Here is a 14574-nt window from a genome sequence, read left to right as displayed (position 1 = left end):
CAGACTACCATCCATCCCCCAGACTACCATCCATCCCCCAGACTACCATCCATCCATCCATCCCCCAGACTACCATCCATCCATCCATCACCCATCCATCCCCCAGCCATCCATCCATCCCCCAGACTACCATCCATCCCCCAGACTACCATCCATCCATCCCCCAGACTACCATCCATCCCCCAGACTACCATCCATCCCCCAGACTACCATCCCATCCCCCAGACTACCATCCATCCCCCAGACTACCATCCATCCATCCCCCAGACTACCATCCATCCATCCCTCAGACTACCATCCGTCCCTCCCCCAGACTACCATCCATCCATCCCCCAGACTACCATCCATCCCCCAGACTACCATCCATCCATCCCTCAGACTACCATCCGTCCCTCCCCCAGACTACCATCCATCCATCCATCCCCCAGACTACCATCCATCCCCCAGACTACCATCCATCCATCCCTCAGACTACCATCCGTCCCTCCCCCAGACTACCATCCATCCATCCATCCCCCAGACTACCATCCATCCCCCAGACTACCATCCATCCATCCATCCCCAGACTACCATCCATCCATCCCCCAGACTACCATCCATCCATCCATCCCCCAGACTACCATCCATCCATCCATCCCCCAGACTACCATCCATCCATCCCCAGACTACCATCCATCCCCCAGACTACCATCCATCCCCCAGACTACCATCCATCCATCCATCCCCCAGACTACCATCCATCCATCACCCATCCATCCCCCAGCCATCCATCCATCCCCCAGACTACCATCCATCCCCCAGACTACCATCCATCCATCCCCCAGACTACCATCCATCCCCCAGACTACCATCCATCCCCCAGACTACCATCCATCCCAGACTACCATCCATCCCCCAGACTACCATCCATCCCCCAGACTACCATCCATCCCCCAGACTACCATCCATCCCCCAGACTACCATCCATCCACCATCCATCCATCCTCCACTCCTCTACCATGTGTTCTTCCTCTCCTTGTTTCCTTTACTCTGTGTTTCCTTGTGTTCCTCCACTTCTGGTTCTTCATTAAAGCTTCCCAACTTTCTGGTCGCCTAGTGACACTCCCCTGTACAACCTGGAGCCCTGCGAGCCGCTGCCTTTTGACGTGTCGCGCTTCCGAGGCCTCACCGCTTCCCTGCTCCTCGACCTCACCTATCTCACCTCCATCCACGAGGACGCTGGGAAGCTGAGCGCCCGGCGTCACGAGAAGAGACACCGTAGCAACGGAGGTCACGATACAACGACGACGACCGCCACGACAAATGACGACATCAACAACAAACCTAGTGACACAGAGCAGAGCCACCAACACAGGGTCTCCCCAGACCCCAAGGACACAACAACGACGGGGACCGTCACCACGACGACAACCTCTGATCTGAGAGTGTCACACAGCCTGGACGAGGTCAAAGCCCACTCGGTGCCCAACTCGAAATCAGAGAGCGAGATCTGCGCCTTGGACACCCAACACCAGGGTGGAGGAGGACCAGAGACCCTCTCCCCTGCTCCTCAGACCCCCCAGGAGGGTAACAGGAGGAAGGGCCATGAGGGCTCTCCCTCCTCAGGGGCCAGTCAGTCTGAGATCCATGCGGTGCAGCTGTCCTACCTCTACCTGGGGGCCATGAAGGCCCTCAGCACCCTGCTCTCCTGCTCCAAGTATGTTGAGCTGCTGCTCATACCCAAGGTTAGTAATCTTTCATCAGGGTTGTGGGTTCGAATCCCGCATTGCTCTCACATCATATAGTACCTCTCTGAGAAATGCACAAAATGTCTCTGGCCCCAAGTATACTGTAAATGTGTTTAGTCAATCAAAGTGTCTGCTATTGGCCCACTCTGTAATAGGTCCAGGTTCAATCAAAGTGTCTGCTAACGGCCCACTCTGTAATAGGTCCAGGTTCAATCAAAGTGTCTGCTAACGGCCCACTCTGTAATAGGTCCAGGTTCAATCAAAGTGTCTGATATTGGCACCACTCTGTAATAGGTCCAGGTTCAATCAAAGTGTCTGCTAACGGCCCACTCTGTAATAGGTCCAGGTTTAATCAAAACGTCTGCTAACGGGCCACTCTGTAATAGGTCCAGGTTCAATCAAAGTGTCTGCTAACGGCCCACTCTGTAATAGGTCCAGGTTCAATCAAAGTGTCTGCTATTGGCCCACTCTGTAATAGGTCCAGGTTCAATCAAAGTGTCTGCTAACGGCCCACTCTGTAATAGGTCCAGGTTCAATCAAAGTGTCTGCTAACGGCCCCACTCTGTAATAGGTCCAGGTTCAATCAAAGTGTCTGCTATTGGCCCACTCTGTAATAGGTCCAGGTTCAATCAAAGTGTCTGCTAACGGCCCACTCTGTAATAGGTCCAGGTTCAATCAAAGTGTCTGCTAACGGCCCACTCTGTAATAGGTCCAGGTTCAGCCGGAGCCTGCTCCCAGTGGACACAATGCAGACCTGAACGCCGGGTCCACCCCTAGTGGCGCAGCGCCCTCACCCGTGTGCCAGGAGGAAGTTGAGATGAGGGCGGCACTGCAGTTCCTGATGCGTCACATGGTCAAGCGGGCCGTGATGAGGTCACCCATCAAGCGGGCGTTGGGATTGGCCGATTTGGAGAGGGCTCAGGCCATGATCTATAAATTGGTGGTCAGCGGGCTGCTGGATGAACACTGCAGTGGGGGCAAGGCCAGACCTGGTGAGTAACACTGAGAAAAATAACATGTTGTTTGTTTGGGAAGGCTTTTCCATCTCTGGCCCTGGACTGGGGTATTCCTGGGGTCTTCCTGGGGTATTCCTGGAGTCTTCCTGGGGTATTCCTGGAGTCTTCCTGGGGTATTCCTGGAGTCTTCCTGGGGTATTCCTGGGGTCTTCCTGGGGTCTTCCTGGGGTCTTCCTGGGGTCTTCCTGGGGCCTTCCTGGGGCCTTCCTGGGATCTTCTAACTCTGTTCTCTGTTGTAACCCTGTTCTAACTCTGTTCTAACTCTGTTCTATGGTCTAACTCTGTTCTAACTCTTTACTAACACTGTTGTAACTCTGTTGTACTCTGTTCTATGATTTAACCCTGTTCTAACTCTCTTCTATGGTCTAACTCTGTTGTAACTCTGTACTAACTCTGTTCTATGTTCTAACTCTGTGCTAACACTGTTCTAACTCTGTTCTAACTCTGTTCTAACTCTGTTCTAACTCTGTTCTAACTCTGTTCTAACTCTATGCTAACTCTATGCTAACTCTGTTCTAACTCTGTTCTAACTCTGTTCTCTGTTCTAACTCTATTCTAACTCTGTTCTAATTCTGTTCTAACCCTGTTCTATGTTCTAACTCTGTGCTAACACTGTTCTAACTCTGATCTAACTTTGTTGTAACTTTGTTGTAACTCTGTTCTAACTCTGTTCTAACTCTGTTCTAACTCTGTTCTAACTCTGATCTAACTTTGTTGTAACTTTGTTGTAACTCTGTTCTAACTCTGTTCTAACCCTGTGCTAACTCTGTTCTAACCCTGTACTAACCCTGTACTATGTTCTAACTCTGTTCTAACCCTGTACTAACTCTGTACTAACTCTACTACCTCTGTATTACCTCTGTTGTAACTATGTTTCTAACTCTGTTCTATGCTCTAACTCTGTTCTAATGCTTTACTAACTCTTTACTTTTTACTAACTCTGTTCTAACACTGTTGTAACTCTGTTGTACTCTGTTCTATGGTCTAACACTGTTGTAACTCTGTACTAACTTTGTTGTCACTCTTGTAACTCTGTACTAACGCCCTGTTCTATGTTCTAACTCTGTTCTATGTTCTAACTCTGTTCTATGTTCTAACTCTGTTCTAACTCTGTTCTAACTCTGTTCTATGTTCTAACTCTATTCTAACTCTGTTCTAACTCTGTTCTAACTCTGTTCTATGTTCTAACTCTGTTCTATGTTCTAACTCTATTCTAACTCTGTTCTATGTTCTAACTCTGTTCTATGTTCTAACTCTGTTCTATGTTCTAACTCTATTCTAACTCTGTTCTATGTTCTAACTCTGTTCTATGTTCTAACTCTGTTCTAACTCTGTTCTATGTTCTAACTCTGTTCTATGTTCTAACTCTATTCTAACTCTGTTCTAACTCTGTTCTATGTTCTAACTCTATTCTAACTCTGTTCTAACTCTGTTCTAACCCTGTTCTATGTTCTAACTCTGTTCTAACTCTATTCTAACTCTGTTCTAACTCTGTTCTAACCCTGTTCTATGTTCTAACTCTGTTCTAACTCTGTTCTAACCCTGTTCTAACTCTGTACTAACCCTGTTCTATGTTCTAACTCTGTTCTAACTCTGTTCTAACTCTGTACTACTCTATGCTAACTCTATGCTAACTCTATGCTAACTCTGTTCTAACTCTGTTCTAACTCTGTTCTAACTCTGTTCTATGTTCTAACTCTGCTCTATGTTCTAACTCTGTTCTATGTTCTAACTCTGTTCTACCTCTGTACTAACTCTGTAACCCTGTTGTAACCCTGTACTAACTCTGTTGTAACCCTGTGTTAACTCTGTACTAAGAGTGTGTGGTCTCTCTCCCGGTGTGTTAGCTGACCCAGAGTGTGAGGAGGGTGCGCAGGGAGAGCAGCAGGCCCAGACCCCCATCACCACCAGCCCCTCTGCCTCCAGCACCACCTCCTTCATGAGCTCCTCTCTGGAGGACACTACCACAGCCACTACACCTGTTACTGACACAGAGACTGTCCCTGCCTCAGAGTCCCCTGGGGTCATGCCTCTTAGCCTGCTCAGGTATATAGGACCTCTATATATATATATATATACACACACACACACACACACACACACACACACACACACACACACACACACTGTCCCTGCCTCAGAGTCCCCTGGGGTCATGCCTCTTAGCCTGCTCAGGTATATAGAACCTCTATACACACACACACACACACACACACACACACACACACACACACACACACACACACACACTGTGGAAACCTTTTTAAAGTCAAGGCTTTTATTACAATGCCTCGTCTTTACAGGCAAATGTTCTCGAGCTACCCGACCACCACCCTGCTGCCAACGCGTCGTGCCCAGACGCCCCCGGTGTCTTCTCTCCCCACGTCTCCCTCTGATGAGGTGGGCCGGAGACAGAGCCTTTCCTCCCCCGAGACCCAGACCTCCAGACCAGCCAACAGGACAGGGACATGTATGTATTACTCACCAAGCACCTCCCCCAGTCCTGTTTGTATCTGTTTGTGATGGTTACATCCTCCCCAGTCCTGTATGTCTCTGTATGTGATGGTAACATCCTCCCCAGTCCTGTATGTGATGGTAACATCCTCCCCAGTCCTGTATGTGATGGTAACATCCTCCCCAGTCCCGTATGTGATGGTAACATCCTCCCCAGTCCTGTTTGTGATGGTAACATCCTCCCCAGTCCTGTATGTGATGGTAACATCCTCCCCAGTCCTGTATGTGATGGTAACATCCTCCCCAGTCCTGTATGTGATGGTTACATCCTCCCCAGTCCTGTTTGTGATGGTAACATCCTCCCCAGTCCTGTATGTGATGGTAACATCCTCCCCAGTCCTGTATGTGATGGTAACATCCTCCCCAGTCCTGTATGTGATGGTTACATCCTCCCCAGTCCTGTATGTGATGGTAACATCCCAGTCCTGTATGTGATGGTAACATCCTCCCCAGTCCTGTTTGTGATGGTAACATCCTCCCCAGTCCTGTATGTGATGGTAACATCCTCCCCAGTCCTGTATGTCTCTGTATGTGATGGTAACATCCTCCCCAGTCCTGTATGTGATGGTAACATCCTCCCCAGTCCCGTATGTGATGGTAACATCCTCCCCAGTCCTGTATGTGATGGTAGCATCCTCCCCAGTCCTGTTTGTGATGGTAACATCCTCCCCAGTCCTGTATGTGATGGTAACATCCTCCCCAGTCCTGTTTGTCTGTATGTGATGGTAACATCCTCCTCAGTCCTGTATGTGATGGTAACATCCTCCCCAGTCCTGTTTGTCTGTATGTGATGGTAACATCCTCCCCAGTTCTGTTTGTCTCTGTATGTGATGGTAACGTCCTCCCCAGTCCTGTATGTGATGGTAACATCCTCCCCAGTCCTGTATGTGATGGTAACATCCTCCCCAGTCCTGTTTGTGATGGTAACATCCTCCCCAGTTCTGTTTGTCTCTGTATGTGATGGTAACATCCTCCCCAGTCCTGTATGTGATGGTAACATCCTCCCCAGTCCCGTATGTGATGGTAACATCCTCCCCAGTCCTGTATGTGATGGTAACATCCTCCCCAGTCCTGTTTGTGATGGTAACATCCTCCCCAGTCCTGTATGTGATGGTAACATCCTCCCCAGTCCTGTTTGTGATGGTAACATCCTCCCCAGTCCTGTATGTGATGGTAACATCCTCCCCCAGTCCTGTTTGTCTCTGTATGTGATGGTAACTTCCTGTTTGTCTCTGTATGTGATGGTAACTTCCTGTCCTGTAATTGTTGTCCTCTCCAGCCCTGTCGGACCCCAGCAGCAGACTGTCCACCTCCCCTCCCCCTCCGGCCATCGCTGTGCCCCTCCTGGAGATGGGCTTCTCTCTGAGGCAGATCACCAAGGCTCTGGAGGCTACAGGGACAGGTACAGATTCCACTATACACTACCTCATACCAAGACTACAGGTACAGATTCCACTATACACTACCTCATACCAAGACTACAGGTACAGACTCCACTATACACTACCTCATACCAAGACTACAGGTACAGACTTCACTATACACTACCTCATACCAAGACTACAGGTACAGACTTCACTATACACTACCTCATACCAAGACTACAGGTACAGACTCCACTATACACTACCTCATACCAAGACTACAGGTACAGACTCCACTATACACTACCTCATACCAAGACTACAGGTACAGACTTCACTATACACTACCTCATACCAAGACTACAGGTACAGACTACACTATATACTACCTCATACCAAGACTACAGGTACAGACTCCACTATACACTACCTCATACCAAGACTACAGGTACAGACTCCACTATACACTACCTCATACCAAGACTACAGGTACAGACTTCACTATACACTACCTCATACCAAGACTACAGGTACAGACTTCACTATACACTACCTCATACCAAGACTACAGGTACAGACTCCACTATACACTACCTCATACCAAGACTACAGGTACAGACTTCACTATACACTACCTCATACCAAGACTACAGGTACAGACTCCACTATACACTACCTCATACCAAGACTACAGGTACAGACTCCACTATACACTACCTCATACCAAGACTACAGGGACAGACTCCACTATACACTACCTCATACCAAGACTAAAGACTTCACTATACACTACCTCATACCAAGACTACAGGTACAGACTTCACTATACACTACCTCATACCAAGACTACAGGTACAGACTTCACTATACACTACCTCATACCAAGACTACAGGTACAGACTTCACTATACACTACCTCATACCAAGACTACAGGTACAGACTCCACTATACACTACCTCATACCAAGACTACAGGTACAGACTCCACTATACACTACCTCATACCAAGACTACAGGGACAGACTTCACTATACACTACCTCATACCAAGACTACAGACTTCACTATACACTACCTCATACCAAGACTACAGGTACAGACTCCACTATACACTACCTCATACCAAGACTACAGGTACAGACTCCACTATACACTACCTCATACCAAGACTACAGGTACAGACTCCACTATACACTACCTCATACCAAGACTACAGGTACAGACTTCACTATACACTACCTCATACCAAGACTACAGGTACACACTCCACTATACACTACCTCATACCAAGACTACAGGTACAGACTTCACTATACACTACCTCATACCAAGACTACAGGTACAGACTCCACTATACACTACCTCATACCAAGACTACAGGTACAGACTCCACTATACACTACCTCATACCAAGACTACAGGTACAGACTCCACTATACACTACCTCATACCAAGACTACAGGTACAGACTTCACTATACACTACCTCATACCAAGACTACAGGTACAGACTTCACTATACACTACCTCATACCAAGACTACAGGTACAGACTCCACTATACACTACCTCATACCAAGACTACAGGTACAGACTTCACTATACACTACCTCATACCAAGACTACAGGTACAGACTCCACTATACACTACCTCATACCAAGACTACAGGTACAGACTCCACTATACACTACCTCATACCAAGACTACAGGGACAGACTCCACTATACACTACCTCATACCAAGACTAAAGACTTCACTATACACTACCTCATACCAAGACTACAGGTACAGATTCCACTATACACTACCTCATACCAAGACTACAGGTACAGACTTCACTATACACTACCTCATACCAAGACTACAGGTACAGACTTCACTATACACTACCTCATACCAAGACTACAGGTACAGACTTCACTATATACTACCTCATACCAAGACTACAGGTACAGACTCCACTATACACTACCTCATACCAAGACTACAGGTACAGACTTCACTATACACTACCTCATACCAAGACTACAGGTACAGACTTCACTATACACTACCTCATACCAAGACTACAGACTTCACTATACACTACCTCATACCAAGACTACAGGTACAGACTCCACTATACACTACCTCATACCAAGACTACAGGTACAGACTCCACTATACACTACCTCATACCAAGACTACAGGTACAGACTCCACTATACACTACCTCATACCAAGACTACAGGTACAGACTTCACTATACACTACCTCATACCAAGACTACAGGTACAGACTCCACTATACACTACCTCATACCAAGACTACAGGTACAGACTTCACTATACACTACCTCATACCAAGACTACAGGTACAGACTCCACTATACACTACCTCATACCAAGACTACAGGTACAGACTTCACTATACACTACCTCATACCAAGACTACAGGTACAGACTTCACTATACACTACCTCATACCAAGACTACAGGTACAGACTCCACTATACACTACCTCATACCAAGACTACAGGTACAGACTCCACTATACACTACCTCATACCAAGACTACAGGTACAGACTTCACTATACACTACCTCATACCAAGACTACAGGTACAGACTTCACTATATACTACCTCATACCAAGACTACAGGTACAGACTCCACTATACACTACCTCATACCAAGACTACAGGTACAGACTCCACTATACACTACCTCATACCAAGACTACAGGTACAGACTTCACTATACACTACCTCATACCAAGACTACAGGTACAGACTTCACTATACACTACCTCATACCAAGACTACAGGTACAGACTCCACTATACACTACCTCATACCAAGACTACAGGTACAGACTTCACTATACACTACCTCATACCAAGACTACAGGTACAGACTTCACTATACACTACCTCATACCAAGACTACAGGTACAGACTCCACTATACACTACCTCATACCAAGACTACAGGGACAGACTCCACTATACACTACCTCATACCAAGACTAAAGACTTCACTATACACTACCTCATACCAAGACTACAGGTACAGATTCCACTATACACTACCTCATACCAAGACTACAGGTACAGACTTCACTATACACTACCTCATACCAAGACTACAGGTACAGACTTCACTATACACTACCTCATACCAAGACTACAGGTACAGACTCCACTATACACTACCTCATACCAAGACTACAGGTACAGACTTCACTATACACTACCTCATACCAAGACTACAGGTACAGACTTCACTATACACTACCTCATACCAAGACTACAGACTTCACTATACACTACCTCATACCAAGACTACAGGTACAGACTCCACTATACACTACCTCATACCAAGACTACAGGTACAGACTCCACTATACACTACCTCATACCAAGACTACAGACTTCACTATACACTACCTCATACCAAGACTACAGATACAGACTTCACTATACACTACCTCATACCAAGACTACAGACTTCACTATACACTACCTCATACCAAGACTACAGGTACAGACTCCACTATACACTACCTCATACCAAGACTACAGGTACAGACTCCACTATACACTACCTCATACCAAGACTACAGGTACAGACTCCACTATACACTACCTCATACCAAGACTACAGGGACAGACTTCACTATACACTACCTCATACCAAGACTACAGGTACAGACTTCACTATACACTACCTCATACCAAGACTACAGGTACAGACTCCACTATACACTACCTCATACCAAGACTACAGGTACAGACTTCACTATACACTACCTCATACCAAGACTACAGGTACAGACTTCACTATACACTACCTCATACCAAGACTACAGGTACAGACTCCACTATACACTACCTCATACCAAGACTACAGGTACAGACTTCACTATACACTACCTCATACCAAGACTACAGGTACAGATTCCACTATACACTACCTCATACCAAGACTACAGGTACAGACTTCACTATACACTACCTCATACCAAGACTACAGGTACAGACTTCACTATACACTACCTCATACCAAGACTACAGGTACAGACTCCACTATACACTACCTCATACCAAGACTACAGGTACAGACTTCACTATACACTACCTCATACCAAGACTACAGGTACAGACTTCACTATACACTACCTCATACCAAGACTACAGACTTCACTATACACTACCTCATACCAAGACTACAGGTACAGACTCCACTATACACTACCTCATACCAAGACTACAGGTACAGACTCCGCTATACACTACCTCATACCAAGACTACAGGGACAGACTCCACTATACACTACCTCATACCAAGACTACATGTACAGACTTCACTATACACTACCTCATACCAAGACTACAGGTACAGACTTCACTATACACTACCTCATACCAAGACTACAGGTACAGACTCCACTATACACTACCTCATACCAAGACTACAGGTACACACTCCACTATACACTACCTCATACCAAGACTCTGGAGACTACAGGGATAGTCTTCAAACACATGGTTAGCAGATGTTATTGGTCACATGGTTAGCAGATGTTATTGGTCACATGGTTAGCAGATGTTATTGGTCACATGGTTAGCAGATGTTATTGGTTACATACACATGGTTAGCAGATGTTTTTGGTCACATAAACATGGTTAGCAGATGTTTTTGGTCACATAGACATGGTTAGCAGATGTTATTGGTCACAGACACATGGTTAGCAGATGTTATTGGTCACAGACACATGGTTAGCAGATGTTATTGGTCGCATGGTTAGCAGATGTTATTGGCCACATACACATGGTTGGCAGATGTTATTGGTCACATAGACATGGTTAGCATATGTTATTGGCCACATACACATGGTTAGCAGATGTTATTGGTCACATACACATGGTTAGCAGATGTTATTGGTCACATACACATGGTTAGCAGATGTTATTGGTCACATACACATGGTTAGCAGATGTTATTGGTCACATACACACGGTTAGCAGATGTTATTGGTCACATACACATGGTTAGCAGATGTTATTGGTCACATGGTTAACAGATGTTATTGGTCACATGGTTAGCAGATGTTATTGGTCACATACACATGGTTAGCAGATGTTATTGGTCACATGGTTAACAGATGTTATTGGTCACATGGTTAGCAGATGTTATTGGTCACATACACATGGTTAGCAGATGTTATTGGCCACATACACATGGTTAGCAGATGTTATTGCTCACATGGTTAGCAGATGTTATTGGTCACATGGTTAGCAGAGGTTATTGGTCACATGGTTAGCAGATGTTATTGGTCACATGGTTAGCAGATGTTATTGGTCACATCCACATGGTTAGCAGATGTTATTGGTCACATACACATGGTTAGCAGATGTTATTGGTCACATGGTTAGCAGATGTTATTGGTCACATGGTTAGCAGATGTTATTGGTCACATACACATGGTTAGCAGATGTTATTGGTCACATACACATGGTTAGCAGATGTTATTGAGAGTGTAGTGAAATGCTTGTGCTTCTAGTTCCGACAGTGCAGTAATATCTAACAAGTAATCTAACAATTCCACAACAACTACCTTATACACACAATATAAAGGGATGGAATAAGAATATGTACATATAAATAGGTGGATGAGCGATTACCCAGCCAATGGCCATTCAGGATACAACCACTTCTGATGGACCATCTCTCTCCCAGCCAATGGCCATGCAGGATACAACCACTTCTGATGGACCATCTCTCTCCCAGCCAATGGCCATTCAGGATACAACCACTTCTGATGGACCATCTCTCTCCCAGCCAATGGCCATTCAGGATACAACCACTTCTGATGGACCATCTCTCTCCCAGCCAATGTAACAGAGTTCAGAATGTCCCGTAAGCTCACTCCACAGCTAGCTTGAAATGGTACCGATGGAGCTTTCCAATTGGTGCCTTTTTTTAAATAGCTGAATCTGTTGGTACGGTGTCTTCCCTGTTAAAATAAAGGCTACAAACAAGGACCAGGGTGAGGTGTGTTTGTGAGCAGACTGGTTGAACCCAGGATGAGGACAGTGAAGGAACCTATACTGGTAATAATCATTCTGGGGAGGGCCGCTTATATTTCTCCCGTTTACAGACTTGTTCAAGTGTTCATCATTACAAGTGTTTAATGTAAATGTTTCATATCCCAACTCCCCATGAGACACCTGCAGGGAGTGGGGTCACGACCAGGGTCAGCGTTGTCCGTCCCCCTGAGACACCTGCAGGGAGTGGGGTCACGACCAGGGTCGGCGTTGTCCGTCCCCCTGAGACACCTGCAGGGAGTGGGGTCACGACCAGGATCACAGCGTTGTCCGTCCCCCTGAGACACCTGCAGGGAGTGGGGTCACGACCAGGGTCGGCGTTGTCCGTCCCCCTGAGACACCTGCAGGGAGTGGGGTCACGACCAGGGTCACAGAGTTGTCCGTCCCCCTGAGACACCTGCAGGGAGTGGGGTCACGACCAGGGTCAGCGTTGTCCGTCCCCCTGAGACACCTGCAGGGAGTGGGGTCACGACCAGGGTCAGCGTTGTCCGTCCCCCTGAGACACCTGCAGGGAGTGGGGTCACGACCAGGATCACAGCGTTGTCCGTCCCCCTGAGACACCTGCAGGGAGTGGGGTCACGACCAGGATCACAGCGTTGTCCGTCCCCCTGAGACACCTGCAGGGAGTGGGGTCACGACCAGGGTCAGCGTTGTCCGTCCCCCTGAGACACCTGCAGGGAGTGGGGTCACGACCAGGATCACAGCGTTGTCCGTCCCCCTGAGACACCTGCAGGGAGTGGGGTCACGACCAGGGTCAGCGTTGTCCGTCCCCCACGGAGCAACTGGGGTTAAGTGCCTTGCTCAAGGGCACAGTGACAGATTTATTATTTTTCGTCACCTTTTCGGCTCAGGAATTTAAAACCAGCGACTTTTCAGTTACTGGCCCAACGCTCTAACCTCGTGGCTACCTGTTAGCAGCAACACTGGCGTTTATTTCACCAGCAGTCAGTCATCCGTTCCTATCTGCCCCCCCCCCCCCCCCCCCAGGTACTCGTGGCGAGGCTGATGCCCAGAACATCACAGTACTAGCTATGTGGATGATAGAACACCCTGGAACAGAGGAGGACGAGGATGAGAGTCACTCTGGAGGACGGGGGTCAGACAGCTCCTCGTGCCCAGGGGCCACAGCCTCGGGAGGGGGTAAGAGTCTGGAGAGGAGCTACCTACACTCCCCTGGAGATATGGCCAACGCTGACGCTGCAGACATGGAGGAGGGCTTCAGTGAGAGGTACAGTAACTGAACCTGTTCTAGAGGACGGACCCTCGGGGTCAGATATGACTGTCTCCAGCATTCTATTAGACATAGTGTGCTTAGTAGTACTCTCTGACGAAGGCCATGCAGACAGAGTTTTTAAACTTTGTTTCCATTGAACATGCCACACAATATAAAGGCATTTTAATGAATTATATGAAAAGTGCCTTGTTCCTCCTGTCTTTTTGGTGCTTAGTAGCACTTGGATACAACTGCTGTAGATTCACTATTCAACAACAACATGCAGTACTGTATATATATATGTATTACAGTACATCCTGCTACAGCGCAGAACGAGTCAGGGATGCCGTCTATACTGTTTGCTATTGAAGTACTAGTTCTCATTGAAAGCGATATTAGATAATCTGTTTCCATGTTTCTGATTTGTGTGAGTGCTGTGTTGTCCCTGTTGTCAGTTTCCATGTGTAAAACAGCTGGTTGTTTACTGACTGTGTGAGTGCTGTGTTTGTGTCCCTGCAGTCCAGAGGGTCTGGACCAGGACAGTGCCTCTGCCTCCTCTGGTCCAACACCCAGAGGTCGCTCTGCTGTCAGCAGGAAACACCGCTTTGACCTGGCTGCTAGGACACTGCTGGCCCGCGCTGGTGAATGTCTCTCTCT

At 47.1% G+C, this 14574-nt stretch overlaps 1 protein-coding gene across 1 annotated transcript; it reads left to right on the top strand.

Moving 5' to 3' along the window:
- Positions 1-997: 997 nt before the first annotated feature.
- Positions 998-14558, top strand: LOC115182847 (probable E3 ubiquitin-protein ligase HERC1; the record flags this gene model as incomplete). Its single annotated transcript, XM_029744257.1, has 7 exons — positions 998-1724; positions 2437-2719; positions 4591-4789; positions 5047-5213; positions 6537-6659; positions 13692-13932; positions 14437-14558. Coding segments are annotated over exons 1-7 (1198 nt in total), but the record flags the coding sequence as incomplete, so codon positions are not given.
- Between the last annotated feature and the right edge of the window lie 16 nt (positions 14559-14574).

This window comes from Salmo trutta, unplaced genomic scaffold, assembly GCF_901001165.1.
Source record: "Salmo trutta unplaced genomic scaffold, fSalTru1.1, whole genome shotgun sequence".
In the NCBI taxonomy this organism is placed as follows: Eukaryota; Metazoa; Chordata; class Actinopteri; order Salmoniformes; family Salmonidae; genus Salmo; species Salmo trutta.
This window is presented reverse-complemented; position numbering and strand designations above follow the sequence as displayed.